Source organism: Streptopelia decaocto, assembly GCF_964273445.1.
Source record: "Streptopelia decaocto genome assembly, chromosome: 9".
In the NCBI taxonomy this organism is placed as follows: Eukaryota; Metazoa; Chordata; class Aves; order Columbiformes; family Columbidae; genus Streptopelia; species Streptopelia decaocto.
The window spans coordinates 3282734-3301711 of record NC_138664.1 but is presented as its reverse complement, the minus strand read 5'-3'; the positions used below and the strand labels follow the sequence as shown (position 1 = coordinate 3301711).

Here is an 18978-nt window from a genome sequence, read left to right as displayed (position 1 = left end):
GCATTTCTATTCCCCGCTGCAGAGCAGGATACAATAGAGGTTGAATAGCAGTGAACACTCCTGAGATTGCATCTCACAAATCACACTAAGATTTTCTTTTTTACTCTGAGCTTTCTTTTGCCTTCAAGTATCTAATGGCTTAGCGTTTTTTTTTTTTTAAACTCTAGTTAAGAAATTGTGTAAAAGCTGCAGAGTTTTTCTCAATTGTTTGCCACAGCACCTGTAATTTAGCATGATAATTCTTCAGTATCAATTAACAGTCCATACAAAATTGCTCTCTGTGTTCAGGAATGGATTTAGAACCGCTGCAAGAGCCGTATTCAGAACTTCTGGGGCATCCAAACTCTTGGTAATGTAGCAGTCATTTTATTAATACGTAACATTTATCTTTCTTTTGCTTTATTCATGATAATAATGATGTCTGAGCAAATGTCAGGTGGAAGAAGTCAGATTCCAGACACTGACTTTTAATGTTTACCCTGCAATCTCCAGCATTGTTAAAGCAAACCATTGCGGTAGTGTTTGAAGTTGCAAATGTTAAAGTTAACCAGCTTCAGTTTTGTCATCAGTAGGATGTTGTAATGCACAAACCATAATTGCAGGCAATACTTACTGGTTTTATTTAGCTTGAGAGAAACAATCAACTGGACTTTGTCATAAATACTAATTCATCTAAGGGGAAACTGCTGGAGGTGATACATACTGAATTATGTTACCCTTTCTGTCCAGCACAAGGCATGCATTTATTTAGAAACTCATTCCCGTGCTATCCCCCCGCCAAAAAAAAAAGATTCTTGACATAATTGTTTCGAGGAAAAGTTTTGTAAACTATACAGGTCCTTAAAGTTGAATTGAGAGCTGTAGTTCAGATGGAGTCAAGAATGTAAAGACTGGGAAGCTGCACTGGCCTGTGTCTCTCCTGGTCTGTTGAGAAACTCTGAATGAGAGAGCTGAAATGTGTGACTGCAACTTCCATATAGACCATCCCAATCTATCTGCTTCTACAGCTTGGTCACAGCATTGTGGATTCTTTATTCACTAGCTGAGACACTAAAAATATGATAGTTATTGGGCTTGAGGAAAGGCAGCAGATGAGGCAGGATCCTTTCCTTTTGCCAGGTTTTATCTCGGCCTGAGATGCGGCTGCAGATGGTGAGGAAGAACATCCTGGCGCGCTCTGACTTCCGTGGCAGCGCTGGCAGCGCGGGGGGTTTGCAGAGACGTGCTCCCTCCGTGGCGGTGGGAGTCAGGGCTGGCTGGCAGTTCGCACGTGATTCTGCATTGAAAGGGAATTCTGCTGCGCCAACTTGCAGCCTCTCCATAGCGCACAGCGAGGGCAGAATCAGAGAATCGTTTTGGTTGGAAGAGTCCAACCATAACCTAACTCTAGCACTAAGCCATGTCCCTAAGAGCCTCATCTGTGCGCCTTTTAAACACCTCCAGGGATGGTGACTCCACCACTTCCCTGGGCAGCCTCTTCCAGGGCTTCACAACCCTTCCCGTGAAGAAATGTTTCCTAATATCCAACTTTGTATGATCCCGTATCCCCCAGTGTAACGGCTCTGCCACAGCAATGAGGCTTCAGAGGGGTTCTACTGCATTTCATCCGGTAGGGCTCCTTAAGGCAAAACAAATATCTCGCTAAAAGATTCCTAAGGTTAAACAACTGAATTCAAGGCAAATACTTCAGGAAATAGGTTGTTTAAAAAGTGTATGAGTTAGCAGTATTATATGAAAAGTAGAAAGCAGAAATATTTAGCAGGTAGGTGGAGATTTTTGTATCATGGCTTTTGTATCACAGACTATGTAGAAGCTACATAGAGCGTGTGTTTCCAACATCAACAGTAAACATACTCTTCAGCTCTTAAAAGCATCTCATGAGCTGCAAGACTCTGCTTTTGCCTTCTATGTTTATTGTTTTTTAAATCAAGATGCACTAATTTGCACCCCTTATCACATAACATCATGACTCTTACAACAGTCAGCATGGATGGCTCTGTGTTTCTGTACAACAGTGGAGAAAACGTCAAGTACAAAGAAATGCACTGCTCTCCTCAAACAAATCAGCTTATCCCGTAAATGGTGAAACAGAGAACTTTGTCCCTATTATAGTAGAATGGAAGATAATGGATTAACACTCCAGACTGCTAATTAATGACCAAGTGTCTCATCCTCCTGATTGTAGATGAGCAGGCCATTCTTCTAACTTAAGCCAACAGCTGTCCAGTATTAACACTTAATCTGTTGGTGCTGTTCTGGTGCAGCTGTCAGCCTAGATGACAACGCTGCAGTTCTGAATGTTTCAAAAGTAGGTTTCAGAAATATTCAGAAACATCCTTACCTGTGAACTATACTTTTATTGGGTGAATACTTAAACACAGAACTTAAATTCTAAGAACTGAATAACACTCTGCAGTGCTTGTGCTATTTTCTCATGCAAAAAAGTACAGAACAGTAATGGTTAGGGTTCCTTTCTTCTAGAACATGCACAAAGTATTTCATACAAACTGATTACAATTACCATCAAAACTTTACAGCTTTACTGAAATGGGAATTCCAAAATTTGTTATGCATACACCAAATTTATTTTGAGTTGCTACAAAATAATCTAAGTCTGATACCACTTCTCAGGTAAATCTTGTATGTTACTGAACTACTATGATAAGATACACTACTTAATTTTTATTCCAACTTTGAGACTGTGTTTTGAGAGGAATACTGTAAGTAAATGGAAGCCATTAAGTCAACAAGACACTAGGCTGAGCCCATAAAATATTTTTGTAACAGCATCTCTCAGTCTTAAGGCATCTGAAATTTCCTCACTATCAAAAGCTAAACTAAAAATTCACCGCAAAGAAAGACAGACTATGTCACTTTCAAAAAGAACTATCTTCAGGAAATGTGCCACTGCTACAGGCTGTACACAAACCACAGCTATTTTTCCCGTGACCTGTTGTGCTTTCTAAAACGTAACAGAGAACTATCAGTGAAAGAAGAAAAGTGTACTAGTATGTATACAGACAAAAGAATATGAGATAGAAATTTAATCTAAGATCTGGAGACTCTAAACAAACTGTATAATACACTTTTATTCATAAAAGGTATTCTCTTTTTCAATTCACAACTACAGATAATCAGCAATGGACTGTAATACTGATTCCTCAATTATCTATAGAACTGTGAAAAAAGGAGAAAACGGAAGTCTAACTGAATATGTTACACAGCATTACTGGACTTTCAAACTACAAGTGTCATCAGTAGGGATGGTAACGAGGTCCTGGGTTGTAGGAGTTGTAGCCATATTGTCCGTAGTGGGAGGCGTATGATTGTCCTTGCCTGTGCTGCTGGTAGTTATTGCCCCAACTTCTTTCTGGCCTCTGATTAGATCTATAGTCACCTTGCCAGTTGTACCTGTCCCCTCTGAAATATCTACCATCTTGAAACCTGCAATGAAAAGAAACGTCAGAGATTTACAATGCATGAAAAATGTTCCTGGCTGAGCAATAACAAAGCCCAGGGCAGTGGGCTCTGTGGTTCCAGCTCATTCCTTACTAGAAAGCAAATCACTTCATACTTTTACACACAATGCAAAAACTTTGACTATCAATTCAGACAAAATGTAAAACCTCATTGATTTTCAGAGATGACTATTTCTCTTAAACATAGTTACCTATGAAGTAACAAGAAGATACTTCTATTAACAGAACAAATTCCTAACTTTCTTCTGAAATAAGTGATCATTTAACTATATATCTGTGAAACTACCAAGATTAAAGAAAAAAATCAGTACCGATCTCTGTTTCTCTGGTTGCCACCAGATCTGTTTCTCCATTCTTCAACTATAGGAGGGGGATCTGCAGGGCGTTTCAGATATTCTTGGTATTCTTCATCATCTGATGTGAATCGATGAGCAAACATCTTTTCATAATTCATGGGCATGTCAGCCAAGGAAGTCATTCTGAAAACTTGAAACATGAACACAATAAAAGTGGCTTTAGCAATGTATGAAGACGCTTACGGTAATAGCTACCAAAACCCACTTAGGGCAAATGAAGGACGATGAAAAGTTACACTCAGATTAACACAGCAATTAAGTTTTGGGCAGACAGCATAGATGACTGACTCTTAAGTCTTGATGATCTAAGGCTATAAATAACTTTGCTCAATAGCTTATCTCTTATGGAAAGCAATTCCAGTTCCATGGGCAGTCTTTGGACATCTATACTGGACATGCAGACACCAGTCTGTCTAAACACTGGGAGTGGTTTTAACGGTCTCCATCCACACAGAAGAAATTCAACTAAAGTTAATACCCAATACAGTCAGCCATTACACAGCAGCATTTATTTTGAATTTATTTTGATAGACGCAGATTAGATGAGCTGTGGTAGAAAGATATGGGACATTCTGAGAGTTAGTAACAGAAAAAATCATTTCTTCAGAATGCACTCCCAATCTACTCCTAATCCATTTTTAACGGGAAAAACGTTACTACCACCAGCTTGAAAGGTTTGCTAAGGTATAATATCATGCAAAGACACATCACAGACACATACAGCCAGCAAAGCAAAATAATCAGATTTATTCACAATAATTTATGTGTTAATAACTTGATTCAGGGAAAGGACAGCACCTAAGAGGATGCTACATTTCCTCATAATGTGCCTCTCTGATGGGATCTGTGTTTAAGGTCTCAGTTTCCTTGTTTACCTGCCTATATATGCATTTGCCCTTCAGACATTGGTGCCATCTAGTACTGTCCATCAGTAAAAGTCTGGCCCTAATAGCAGGTGCTGAGAAGGGCTCTACGCCTAATGTTTTAACAAGCTCTGGGTACTTAAAGAGCATTAAGGGTCTTTGCCTCTAGTCTTCCAGATTAAGCTTGTCTGCTGTCTCCCGAAGATTTGCAGGCAGGACCAATGTTCACCTTGTAAACTGGAGGAAAGGAAGGAGATGGGTTTCTTCTGAAACCTAAAATATATATCCTCAATAACCAAGCCCAACTCTTCTCCCCGCTGTACCAATGAGCAGCTTGAGACCAGGGTCAGTGGCGTGTTTATGGGGAATACAGCACATCACTCTTTCTGCAGGCTGAACTCCCCTTTTGTCACCTTCAGAGTTCAGCGTCTGGTGGCACATCTGCAGCCTTCCGCCTAATGACACTCTGTACACCTTTCTGGAGCAGGTATAGGAGTTATTTCTGCAGGATGTCCAGCGACTTCATCCTTCTTTTTTACAAGGAGCTAACCTCGTTAGTTTTTACCGAGCTGTGTCTGAGGAACTTGGCTCCTCAGGGGCTCCCTCAGTGGGGCCGGGAGGCAGCGCTGCCCTGGGGACCCGCAGCCTTCTCCAGAGAGCAAAGGAGCTGCTCTCCTCGCCATTAATAATGGTAACATCAGCGTCCATCCTGCGGGAGCTGGTCACAGAGAGACCCGTCACCCCCCCACGCCCAAGGCCGAACAGCTGAGCAGCGGCCGGGGCTCCCTCCCCCCGCAGGGCTCGGGCCGGGGCCCCGTCTCCTCCCAGCGGTTGGGGCCCCGCTCGGAGCCCGCTGAGGGGAGCAGCGGCTCTCGGCTCCCCCCACCCTCACAGGCCTCCCCGCCGCCATCGCCGCCCCCTCACCGGGTCCGCCAGCCGCCGCCGCGCCGCCGCACAAAGCCCCGCCTCTTCCGGACCGCGCCTCCCCACTTCCGCCGCGCCGGGTCCCTCGGGGCAATGGCGGCCGTGGGGCTTTGGGGTGGGAGAACTGACTCCCCCCAGTTAGGATTTGATGCAAAGCCCATTCACATAAATATAGATTTGTGAGGCTTTCCTTGGTTCCTGCGCGGGTTTTAAGGAGGCGGTGCCTGAAATATTTGGATTTTAACAGGAAGGTGCAGCTGAGAAGGGTAAAACGCAGTGTCTGCAGCGGTGTGAGTGCATTTCAGGCCTACAACAGCTCAGATGCGCTGAGTTCTGTGTGAGGAAGCGAGATGACATGAAGCCTTTTTGGCAGCTAAATAATTCTGCGTGAAGCAAAATTACTCTGGATGGCATCTCTTTCAGCAATGTATTTATGTTTCCACCTGCTGCAGACGGTGGTTGGTCCTGTCGCCTTTCGTGAAGTTCCACGTGAGCGTCCAGACTTTTCCTAAAGGCGGTTTGTTGCTGTAAATACCCGGAGGTGGGAGCTGCACCAGCTCTCCCGCGCTGTGTCACCACTTTCTGAAGTGCCACAGCGGTTATTAACGGCTCTCTGCCCAGAGGATTTATGGTGCGGGGATGTGGTGTTGCCTCTCTGCTCTAAATGAAATGGTGTTGGTGTCCCTGTTCCCCTATTTGCCTTCGTTCTGCAGTGCTGACGTCTTTGTGTTGCTGACTATTTGCTCAGCCAATGATTTTTAAATGGTTTCTCGTGCTGTGTGCAAGAATTGGATTTTTTTGTAGTACCCTTTCAGAAAACAATATTTTTTAATAAGCTTTACTAGAGACTGTCGTTCACAGGCACTGGCAAAGCATAGAGACTGATAATTGAGAATGTCATTGAAACAAAATACCCCAGCAACAGTGATAGCAGCATTCAATTCTTCGAAAATATTACACCAGCCCTTGTTTGATATAAACAGAAATAATTACAGTCTGCTCTCCTGTGTGACCTATAGCAGGAGTGTATTGTCACTTGCAGAATAGAAACGAGAACCTCAGTGCAAACACCCCAATGCAAATATCTTAGCCGGGGTAGCTAGTTCTAAGCCAAATGAATTGTCGTAGAGGCTGAAAAATAATATATTTTAGCTTAAGTTTTCCCCATATAATCCCTGCCCTTTTAAAGTGGGCAGAAGTAAGTAGGATTTTATTTCTTCCCCAGACATGTTTAATTTCGACTGCTGGACAGTGCAGTTTCAGGTGTGTCTACAGAGGGTTTTGTGCATAAAATTCATGGGATGATCCTAATAAAAAGGAGATAATTCTTCTCTTTTTTTGGGGGGTTCTAGTCTGCTGTTGCATGGGTGACATTTTTCATTAAAAGACAAAACTGAATTTAAATTAAACTTTTCATTATAGACTTAAGTCATCCATACATTTAAGCCTGTATGTAATCTAACCATATCTATAAGTTCTGTTGAAGGCGTGGGCCCCTTGTAAATGCTGTGAGCAGTGCACTTCACAAATTACAGTTTTGCTAAGATGCTTTTATCAGCATATCCTGCACAGTAAAACACTTGCAGGCAATGGCTAAATCAGAGTGGCACATAATTATATGTATGATATATATTTATATATGATGTTTGTGCTTTTCATGACATGTTTTTGTGCCTGCTGTGTTATAACATCAAGAACGAGATCGTGATCCTGGTGGCAATTTCCTAAAACGTCTCATAGACATTATACTGAAGTTCAAACTGCGTGTAAAAAAATCAAAGTGACAGGTGATTTTTAAAGGAATAAACACTCAAAAATGAATATTGCCAACAAGTAGGACTTTCAACACCCACTAAATGCCTCCTGAAGCACATGCCTACATAGTAGGTGCCCAAATACTTACAAGGTCCAGCTCCAAGTGTTGTCAAGACTGAGGATTTGATAATCCGCTCTTGCAATCTTCCTGCTCACTTCAAGTCTCTCTGGGTAATTAGTGTGTTGTTTTTGTACAAACACGATCTTGTAATCAGCATCTCTGAAGTCTGCAAGTCTACTGTAGTGTGATAAAGCCTCAAAGGATTTGCCTTTTATTTTTCCCCTGCGGATTTCATTATGTTAAATAACATACTGTTAGATGAAGTCTTATCTTCTAAATTTTAAACTAAGAGTTGGTCCTTTTAATGTATCGGAAATTAATGGAGCTTTTGTAGGATGGATCTTCCTGGCTGAAAAAAGGCACATAAACTAAAACTAGCAAAGTCTTGTTTGCCTTGAAAAAATTGAAAATGACAGTTCTTTTTGTAATTATTTGGTCTTGGTAACTCGTACTATTCTGTCACAAAACTTTGCTGTTTACACAGATCCCCAGCTTCTGGACTTGTGCTGTCATTATATTCAGCTTTCATTTGAAAACATATTTCTAGCCCTTGTGGTTATGGATATTTCTTGGGAAAAGAATTAAGTCTGCTGTACAGAATAACCAGCCTGTACCAAGAAGCGAGAGGAAAACATTATTCAAGTTTTATTTGTTTAAAATCTTATATTTTTTGCAGTTTTCCATTTTGTTATGACTAGGTTCTTTGCTTTATCTCAGTAGGGGTTGACAGCTGTGGCATTTCTAATGAAAAGCCAGCATGTGTCTCAGTAGCAGAAGAAAAGGAGAACTATGGGTTTTTGTGCATTTCTATACCTTTAAACAGAAGGAATCCTTTTACGTCAATGTTAATGTCTACCTTGAGAAATCAACTAAGGAACTAACGTCCCTTGTAATTGGGGCCTGTCTGATCCAGGGAATACTCACCTATAAACAAGTAAGCGGAGAAGCCTCCATCAATTGTTATGGATCCTGCTGGGGTTTTTTAATAACCAAATAACATATCAGATAATATTTTAGTGAAAAATTATTTATCTTCAAAGCTCTGAATCTGCTCAGCGATTTCCTGACAGCCAATTTTCTTCTAACCCCCCCAGCCCCGTCCTTTTTTTCAGTGTCTCAGTTACAGTGTAACCAAAACCCTGGTTTGTTTGTACAACGAAACCCGATTGCCCCAGATAATTTATTCTAGGAAATGGTGATGTCTGGCACTGTTAGAGCAAGACTTTGTGTTCTGGCTGCCGGCGGGTACAAAGGGCGAGCGCGCGGCCCTGTTATTGATTGCAGACTGAAGGGAAGCTCTGCTTCTGTGGGCACAAGGGGCTGTGGGACCACCGGGGGACACCAGGTAACCGGTGACCCCAAAGTGTTCGCTAGGCCATTCGTTGCAATGAGAGACAGGTCCGCAGAGATAGTCTTTACCCAATCTGCAGAAATATCTGGAGTTGTGCTCTTTTTCGAAGACCTCCTGTGCTCGGGAGATCAGTTCTCATCACGGGGTATTATTCCTTTGGCTGGAAAGCATTATTGCCTAGATGAATCCCACTTGAATAACAAGAAAGACGGAGATATAACAGCTGTTACTGACAAATGCCTCTGAAGCCCGAGCAGTTATTCTGTCAGATCTCTGCCTTGCCTTTGCTGTTGTGTTGTACAATATCACCGAGCTTCAGAGTGGCTTTCACACGCCTCCATATGGTGTTGTAAAGCGAAGTCCATAAAGGAACAGACTGCGCCGTTTCTACCAACTTCACTAAACTTAATACAAGAAATGTTTCCTTCCCGTAACAATGACCTTTAAATGTTAACTGCCTAAAAAAATAACATTGTCCTTTTTTAAGAAGGGGAAAATGCAGTTCCTGGTGCTTGATTGTGTTACAGAATAACCATTCGGTGCTGTGGGGCCCAATTCCTTTGCATTAAGCTTACAACAGGGTAACACTTGGTTACAAGGGATTTATTCCTGATTTATGCCAGTATGAAAGAAGGCCTTTAATTTTCCTAAGAGCTGTTCTGTTATCAGTCTTTTAAAACTCACAGTCACATCAAATTATATTTCTAGTGTATTATTCTTAAAATTAATGCCAAGGTAGTGTTATCTGACTGTCATTTATACATATCTATGTACATATATACAAATTAAAAATCACTACATTCTAGCTGCCTTCTTTTAATGTCACCTTTTAAACTGACTAAGCCAGCTGTGCCCTTTGGGGTCTATAAGAATGAATCATTTTTATTATTTTTGCTCTCTTAGACAGTAATTACAGAGCAGTACGCTGTCTCTGGTTTTTTTTAATATTATGGTGCCATTTTAATCCATGGTGCAACACCATTAACTTCTGCAGAGTTACACTAGAAATGAATTTGTCCCCAGGAGGCTTTTCCAAATGTTCAGTTCTTTCCTCATGGTTACCCAGAGGAGGGGAGAAGAAGGAGGCAAGACAGAGGGCCCTTTGATAGGAGGAATGTAGTTCAAAGCGAAGCCTTGTTTCTGCCATTCATGGTGCTCCATATGTTCCTCATTTGGGGCGGCGGTGGCTTAGACCCCGTGAGGCACACACGCTGTGGCTGAAGGGCAGGCAGAAGTTTTAACATAGCACATCTGGTGCACAGGTTGTGCTCTTTCTCAGATGTAGGTACTGTACAAATGGAGGGGGAAAAAGTGGGAGGAATATTCAGACACTTAGAGCGCACTTCGGTGGAACTGCTTGAAAGTCACAAAATGGAGTAGCCAAACGCCAAGACTCATCATAATCGTCAGGCTGTCTAAACTCCAACTCAGATGCTTTTTAGATGTCAAGTAATCCTGCAAGTGGAGATGTATGAATCAGTGCTACCATGGATTGCCTATTGTAAAGACAGATGAAAACATAATGGAGATACTTGCAGAAGTTTCTAGGACTAGATTTTATTCATACTCAATTTTCTTTTAGAGTAGGATATTTAATTTTAGTTTGGGCTCATTTCTCTTGTTCATATCCAGCCTGAAACATTCAAATCTGCTGCACTGCACTACTGACAACTTGTAGGTTAGATAGAAATTAGTAGCATCTAGCTGAGTTTAAGAGGGGAATTCAGAGCATTTCCTCTTTGCTGCCAGGGAGCGGGGAGGGACAGGAGCCAAGGGCATGGCCGGCAGGGTGGGGGTCCATCCGCAGCCCCCAAGCAGGGCTGGCTGGGGGCGGCAGCCGAGGGCTCAGAGGGCTGGACAAGCTCATGAGGACAAGACAAGTCCAAGGCAAGTTGGAAATTCAGTCTGTGGGTCACTGCCCACTGCAACACAGCATGGCCACAGCACAGCTGGATCCGAGGCACAGCATGGCCACAGCACAGCTGGATCTGAAGCCCAGCACAACTGCAGCAGCACTGGGCAGGGACCAAGGGCCCAGGGCTGAGCTTACATGAGCCCCCATACCCAGGGCAGGAGGGGAATCGGGGAGGGGCAGAGGGGCTGGTCATGGTAATTAAGGCCTGTCGGTGCATTCAGGGCCCTGACGTGCACATCTGGTAACAATTTCTATTATGTTTAAATCAGAAGCTCAGATCTGTGCAAAACCTAGGAGCCAGCAGAAGGAAGCAGTTATGCCTTTTTAGCAAACGTCTAGCGTTTCTCCTGGGTTGGATGGTTTATGCAGTTTGCACGTTGCACGCCAATCAGTTGCCTCGGATACAAACTCATATTCAGCCTCTAAAGAGGGTACCTAGGTCTCCCATTTTATTCCCGGAGTCTCCCTTCTCCGGATGGGGACATTCCCCTGGCACTGGGGCACTGCCCTGAGGCTCCTTGTGTGGGACTCGCGCGTCCCCTCTGGGGCTCAGGTTTGAAATGTGCCCTCACCACCAGCCCTGCAGATGGATGTGATGGGGCCCTGCTCCCACCCGTCCTGCTTCTCTGTGTCACAGCCACCGCAGGTGTGCTTCATGCTCAGCTTCTGCTAAAGGCAGTGAGAGACAACAGTGTCGTGGTGTTTTGGTCCCTCTCAAGGCTCAGGTCAGTGGAACTGGTCTAAATAATGCTCCCTCCATTTGATACTAAACACATAGTTGGTATTCCTCCCCTCCTCTTCTCTCTTTCTCTTCTTTCTCTCTCTTCTTTGCATCTAAGGAGAGTTCTTGAGAGTTCTTTGCAGTTCCTTTTAAGGTTAAGGGCCATTAAAGAAAGCAACTTTGTTCTACTTCAACTGTGGAGCATCTTCGTAATCTTAAGTAATTTTTAAAAAAATTCTAAAGTAGAACTTTCATGAGATAACAGTCTATATCGAGACCACACTGCGCTAAAATGAAATAAGGTATAAGTGGATTAGCTGAGCTGCAGAGAAGCCTGCAGGCTTTTGCAAAGCCGGACTGAGCAGGCTGCTCCTTGTTCTGCTGTTGCCTGTCTACTGCCGTGCACTCCCTCTGCATCCCTGCGTTGCTCCTTGCCCTACACAGAATCTGGAAACTCTTTAGGCAGAGACTATCTTTTCATTTTATGTTTGTTCTGTGCCGGGGCTGCTCCTTGTCTGGGGGTCGAGGTCACCACTACTCCTAACAGTAATAACTCTCCCTTCTGTTCCTAAACTAGGACTGGAGATCATTCTTTACAGCAGACAAGGGTTCCTAATCTTTCAGGAGATTATACTGTGGCTGCTACCCCTCTGTGTCCCCTCCCGCCCTCCCCGAGTCCTCAGCCTTGGGTGTCAAGGCCCAGCGTCCTTGCCTCCCCAGTGCTGCTGTGACTTGTGCATCTTCGTCCCAGCCTCCCGCAGCACTTTCCTTTGCTGGAACCTTCCGCAGTGCGGCTGTTCCCGAGGCCCCGCTCACCCTCCCAATTTCAGCTCTCTCTTCGCCACTTTCTGGAGTTGCGGCTGCTTCTTTCCCATCCCTGCACCGCCTGCGGAAGCCGTGCTGGGGAGGCAACCAGCTGCTTGGCGTGCTGCTGCTCAGCTGAACGCTGCTTTCTAGTGTTTTGGGAACCAGTTCAGAAGCCCATGCTGACTACTCAACAGTCTAAACCTAAAAAAATATAGAGTTGTTATCTTGGAAAATGCAAAGTTCTGATGGAGGCTTATGAAAAACAAGCTCCAAAAATCTCACACATAAATGAAAAAATAATTTTTGGTCATATGTTGAATGTTATTGTTTTATATTATGTTGTGGCTGCTAATAGTAAGAATAATGCACAGTTATTTTCTTGGTCTGGTGTGGGGGTATCACAAACTTCCCGAGTATAAACTTTAATTAAAAAGCAAACGTTAATCTCCAAGCAGTGGCATCTGCAGCATATTGCAAGATAAGACTTTGCCAGCCTGAAAAACTAAGCAAGATTCTAATTAAATCAGGGAAAGAATGATGAACTAGCTATACATTTTATTTAAGGATGGCAGTTACATAAGTTATCAAAGATCTCACACTTGCTATCTGATGGGAAATGTTGCTGCCAGATCTCACAGGCTATTTCCAGGGAGAGAAATCCTTGTTCCGTTGGTTCCAAGTACTGTTGTGATTTTGCCTTCAGTGGGGTCAGGACTCTGCTGTCACTCTCCGTTTTACTCGGAAGTCACGTCGGTCCCGTTGAAAGCTGCAGATGATCCAGCAATGCAGCAATGTGTCAGCGTGCCATGAGGAAACACCGCACCGCGAGCGCTGCCATGTTTCCAGTGAGGCACAATGTCCCGACTATTTATGGTTATTAAAGGTCCCCGGTGCACCTTTTGAAATGTAAGGCTCTTAATCCCTGTGTGCTGGCCAAAGTCTATTTTCAGGGATGCCACTCTGGCTATCAGCATTTCCTCTGTTGTTCCAGATGGAGATAACGTTGGCGATTGCATCCTGTTCCAAACTGCGTGCTGGGCTCCTCTCTCTTTTGGAACGGCGGATATTTTCCAGAAACAACCATGCTGCAGTGGTGTGTGAAGTGAGCTCTATATATCCCTCACTTGTCTCACAGCAAAAGAATGAGGATTAATCAATTACGACCAAATCATGATCCTAGTGAAGTCAAAAAAGGGCTTTTTTTCCACTGGCATTGTGGGGGCCAAGGTTGGCTTCTGTGTGGATATCACCATTTTGAGATACCTGCACATAAAGCCAAATGACAATACAAAGCATTACCTTGTTGAAGGTGTCTGTGTAGTGAGAATTCCTTTAGCTGGAGAGGAAAATGCATTTTAAAGGTGTTGTGGTGTTGGTTGGTTGGCCCTTGTGGCTTTGCATGTCCTGTGCGTTCAAAACACACCTGGGTACATGTGCAAGGCTGGCTCCTGCGCTTTCCCCAATGCAGCTCATGGTGTGAAATTGTATCTCAGAAGCCGTGTTCTTGAAAGCATCAACAATTCAGCTTTAAACATTCAAAGGAAGTTGAATATTGAGTAACAACAGCTTCAGGTTATTCTGTTTGACCAAATATTAATTCTTCTGAGCAAACAAACAGAGGATCTAATCCACAGCAACTCTGGCTAGATTTCTAAGAGACTGCAAAATATTTCCTGCTTAGATCTTCTGTCAGATGCCACTTTTGATGTCACATTTCAAATTGTAAACCAGTTTACAAGTTGGACAAGTGATATCACTGAAAAACATTTTTGCAGGATTGCCTAATTTCTTCCATGCAAATGTAATAATAGTACATCTCTCATGCAAATATAGGAACGAGTGATCATGGACTATTTTGGGAAAAGCGTACTCACCAGATGGACATAGAGAGAATATTCATTCAGCCACTGAGGAGCAGAAGAACAGCAATAAATATTGTTAAAGGCAGGTATGGATGAGGATTAGCCTATTCCTGCAGGAGAGCTATCAAATTATATTTAGAAAAAATGTTGGTACATTCACAACATAAATCATGTGCTCTTCTGTAAATGAACAGTAAATGAAAAATAGAGGATATCTGTCATCCATACTTTAGAGCGTTCACTTTATTTTCTCAAGTACGTAGGAAAGGTTTGATGTGTGTATATTAACATTCCTCCATTGGCTAAAGATTAATCTAAACCACAACATAGCCCAAAGCTTTTCTGCAAGTTGCAAGTGTTCTGCTCCATCTTCCACCAGGTCCCATGGAGTTAAACTGAATTCTGTAACTGTGCGCTCGGTGTCATCTCCCGTGGAAGTTCACTCTGATCCCTCCCCTGGCTCCAAAGCCCCAACGGAACTGTGGCTGAAGATCTTCACATGATATTAATGCACGTTTGGCGCTGCCTGCCATCCTGTCAGGACTTTTTCAAAAGCCAGGGCAGCGCTCTGGATCTCGAGCGTGCTCCTCCAGGTGCCTGAGCTGCACACATGTCCCTATTATTAATTTTTTTTTAATATTTCCAAGTGAGTAAAACTCTGAAATTGTACCCACTGCTGCAGAAATTCAAGTGAGGGGCAGCAAAATTCAGTTTTGCTTATGCCGCTCGAACTGGCTCTGGTCTCAGGGCAGGATTAGTTCTGCACGTGATGCAGGACCACAGCAGAGTCCCAGCCTCAGCATCGGGCCCCTTGAAGATCAGACCCCTTCCTGCTGCAATGAGCCTGGGGGGTCTTCTCCACCTCCCCATCCCCCTGCCGGAGCCCCCGCGGCAGCAGGACCCGTACCCGGCCTTATTCACGCACCATGGACCCCGACACAGCCCCTATAAGCGGAATGGGCTCATTAAAAAGGCAACATTGAAAATGCCAGTCTGTGGTTGCTTGGAAATGTAATCCAACTTTGGTATTATTTTCGAGCTTAGATTTTTGAATCCAAAATTCCATGTGATGGAAGAGATGGGTATTTAAACAGATGTCTGCAATTTCTTTAAAAAAATAGAGATTGAGTTACAGATGGTAGAAAGAGCCTGAGAATTAAAAACTCCTGAGCTACAAGAAAATTTACATGTGAGCAAAATGGTTTCCTGAAATGAATGGTCGTGCAGTTTTGCCTGTTTGAAAACTAAGCTTCCTTCACCAAAAATGTCAATATCTTTTCCCTTCTGTATTATCTGCTTCTCTGCTAGTTGTTATCTGCTTCTCTACTAGTTGTTATCTGCTTTTCTACTAGTAACCTTGGCTGTCACTATCATCACAGCCCAATTGCAATATGAGGATCTTGTTTCTAATGGACAAGCCATATAGCCCTTTCCTTCTCCTATCTCTTGTACAATTTGGTCTGCCGGGACCAAAAATTTGAATTGTTTAAAATTTGAATTAGTTTAAAAAGAAAACCCATCTACTCCATCTGCATAACTGGTGCCTGATTGATGTACCTTCCATTTTATAAGTCACAAATAAATGGAGTGTTGTGATGTAAGCCTGGAAGGAAACCAGAGTCATCCTCTGTACTTGAAGATGAAATGGATTTTTTTTCCTCCTTTTGTGGATTTAAAAAGAAATGACCAAAATAAACTTTGAGTGAAAAAGCTGGTAACTTCTAAAATGACCTAAGAAGTGCGAAGCACTGCGTATTGGAAAGGGAAAACTGAACACGTGTGGTACGGTCTCGAGGAGCTGGGAGACCTGTGCGTTACTCTGAGTAGGTTTATGAAGATGCGCATGTGCTCAAAACCGGTCACTATTAGGATGTATGTGAAACAAGTACATAGGCTCAAATACAATGTGTAAGGAGACTGCTGCATGCAGTGCAGAGTCCCAGTCTGCCCACTGCAAAACCAGTTCAAATGAGTTTGGTTTCAGAGAAGAGCAGCAAGAACCACTAGAACCAGCAAAAAGCTGCCATTTGAGGAGTGACCCACCTTACTTTACAGTGGAGTGGACGTAATCAAAGTGTCTACATAACAAACAGCATTAGAAGGAGAATGCCGAGTATGTTTTCTCTGTCTTGCCTTGTAAGTACAAAGAAATAGGTCTGTTAAAGTACAGGACCAGCTTTGCAAATGTTCCGGCTCAGTGTGCACTCCTGGATGTGTCCCAGGCTGGATTTCTGGTAACCAAAGTACAGAGGATGCCTAGAGGATCTGTCCCGAATTGTTTATTAATGCTGACAGATGCTCTCTGACTATGCCAGTATTACTAGAAATCCATCAGCCTCTTTTTTGCAGCCTTCAGCCCTGTACTGGATGCCTGCATTCAGGGCAGGGAGACTTGTTCTGCCTGGTAGGGCATTATTCTGGTTTTGCTGCCTTTCTTTACGCGCCTGTGTTTTTTCTCTCTAAAATCTTATTTAATATTATTTTTTTGGTAGCTGTGTATTTGTCTTCATTGAGAAGGCAGCGTATACCACAGTGTGACAGTGACAGCTCTTTGCATTTACATAAAAATCTGCTTTGAACTGGTATTTGCATATTTCACAGGACAACTTTTTGAAAGTGAGGTGGAACACTTGTGTACCTTCTATTACTCCGCTTAGACAGGAGCTTCCTGGCACTAAGTAATTATACGTGTAAGAATAAACTGCAAGTAATAATAAGAGAATGTTCAACCTCCTCTTTTAAAGATGATTGACTAAATGCTTTTAAAAATGTGCTGCTTCTGTTTTACTTTTAAAGACACAGAAAGTGGTCCTATGTGCTTGTTCTTGGATTGTTTCTGGAGGAGAATGGAGAGAACTGCTTTTACCTTAGCAATCACAGGAATGTCAGCTTTGGGGTTAGTTCTGGCTTGCTGCAGGACTTGTTGAAGGTCTCAAGATGTTAATTGTGAGCTCTGACATTTTACTTGAAAGGACAGGAGTGTTGATAACAGCTCCTTTATCCAAACTGTTTATTAGATACTGGATTAAGTAGGTTTTAACAACAAAAAATATAAATCAGAGCGTTTTCAACACTGACTTAAAATACTTCATTTTCTTGGTTGCTCATCTTTAAAGTTTAAATCCAGCGATGTTATAATTACATTAATTCTTCATTTGTCAGGGGATTTTGAAAACTAATTCTCTGTTTCAAATGTAAAAATCAAGAATTCCCCAAAGCTGCTTTGGTGAAACTTCTGGATAGCACTTAAAGCTTGAAAATGGTTGGTTATTTGTCAAAGCAAAAAGAAAAGGTGAGTGGGGGGGGCTGGCAAGGGTGTGTTGGAGTAAAACAGTGCAAATTTCATCAGTCTAGTTTGAAAAAGGTAAAATTACAGTATTGACTATTTTATTTAACACTATCTGCCATGGGAAATAGGGAGAAGACTGCCTTGAAGTATAATAGGGGAAAAAGACTAAACAGCAGGTTTTCTGGAAAAAATATATATCTTCAATAAAACAGAGTGGCAAAAGATGACAATAGTGAAAGCCAAACAAAAGGAGAGAACAGAAACCCTGAGAGAGAGGAACAGACCGGCGAGCTCTTTGCTTTTCATAACGCAGGCTGGCTACGCACGCCTGATCGCTAGATCGGTTTCTGAAAAGGATATTCACCCTGTGTCTAGGAATCAAAAAATGTTACCTTTAGGAGGCCCGTGGGAATAGGAGAAATTTCTCATCTAAAGAAGTTACATCAGTTTACAGAGTGTGGGTATTTTTATTGCTCAGCTTGAATCATACCGAGGGATCCTGTGTATTTTGAGTCTTCCTGAACCGTGCCACAGTAATAAGAGCACACTCGTGAATACTCAGTGAGAACTGAAGTTCCATCAGGTACACATCCTGCATTGGAGCCAAATCAGAAGTAAAGTGCTGTGTCACATATGAAAGCTTAAGAACTGATTAATTTCAATAGCATATTTGTAGTTCTCATTTACAGAGAACTCAAAATACTTCAAGAACATTGAAAACTAAATTATACTAAAATAATGTAAATCAGTGGGAACTACACACGATTAGGACTCTTTGTGACGGCCGAGGCGCTGAAGGTGGAACTGGATGTAGAGCAATCGCCTCGTTCAGTATTGATAACGTCAAACAGTTTGCACGCAATCTGGGTCTCATTCAAACCCACGGGACTTTTGCCGTTGACTTAAATCGAGGAGAGGATTTCATCCTCTTTTTGGCAGAGGTAAGAGGACAACAACAGTGTGCCACACTTCAGCAAGAGGAATCTCTCATCCATTGGGAAGAACAGAGGGAATTTCAGACGGAGTGTACCTAGAGATACATGAATATGAGCAGAAAACTCGGTTAATTTGCTGTCTGCCAAAGCAAATGTCTCAGGGTCTTTGAGAAATGGGACCACAACTCTGTCCCTTCTAGAAGATGGTTCTGAAAAGAGTATAAATCAAATGGGAAGACCTTATGAACAAAAGTAATATACAAAATTTTGTCTCATGTGAATTTCACAGCCAATTACGCTTCCATAAGCTTAAGCTTTATTTATCTGTATATATATAATTGGGGATGAAAATACACCCTTGAATGCAAGATTGGAAAAGATGAAAACATAAGAAAATGCTAAGGCAACTGCAGTTCCAATTTCCAATTTTCATCTTATTATGACACATATAGTAAGTGAATTTTGATCCAATGCCATTAGACATTTGTAAGTCCCATACAGCGATGGTTCCTAAAACACAGCTTTCAGATACTCACCAAAATGAGCTAATTAATCAAAGAGGACTAAGACAACTCCTCTCTGATGAACAGAGTATGTAAT

General features: G+C 42.6%; 1 protein-coding gene across 3 annotated transcripts; it reads right to left on the bottom strand.

The window, feature by feature from the left end:
- Positions 1 to 2337: 2337 nt before the first annotated feature.
- RAMAC (RNA guanine-7 methyltransferase activating subunit) lies at positions 2338 to 5672 on the bottom strand (the record flags this gene model as incomplete). Of its 3 annotated transcripts, none has more annotated exons than XM_082061133.1 (3): positions 2338 to 3444; positions 3791 to 3965; positions 5623 to 5672. In XM_082061133.1, 2 exons carry the CDS (start codon positions 3955 to 3957, stop codon positions 3255 to 3257), a joined length of 357 nt encoding a protein of 118 aa, XP_081917259.1. In that variant the 3' UTR covers positions 2338 to 3254. The 3 variants fall into 3 exon arrangements, with proteins under 3 accessions (XP_081917259.1, XP_081917260.1, XP_081917258.1); XM_082061134.1 differs by lacking the exon at positions 5623 to 5672 and adding an exon at positions 4928 to 5164; XM_082061132.1 differs by lacking the exon at positions 5623 to 5672 and having other exon boundaries at positions 3791 to 3975.
- Between the last annotated feature and the right edge of the window lie 13306 nt (positions 5673 to 18978).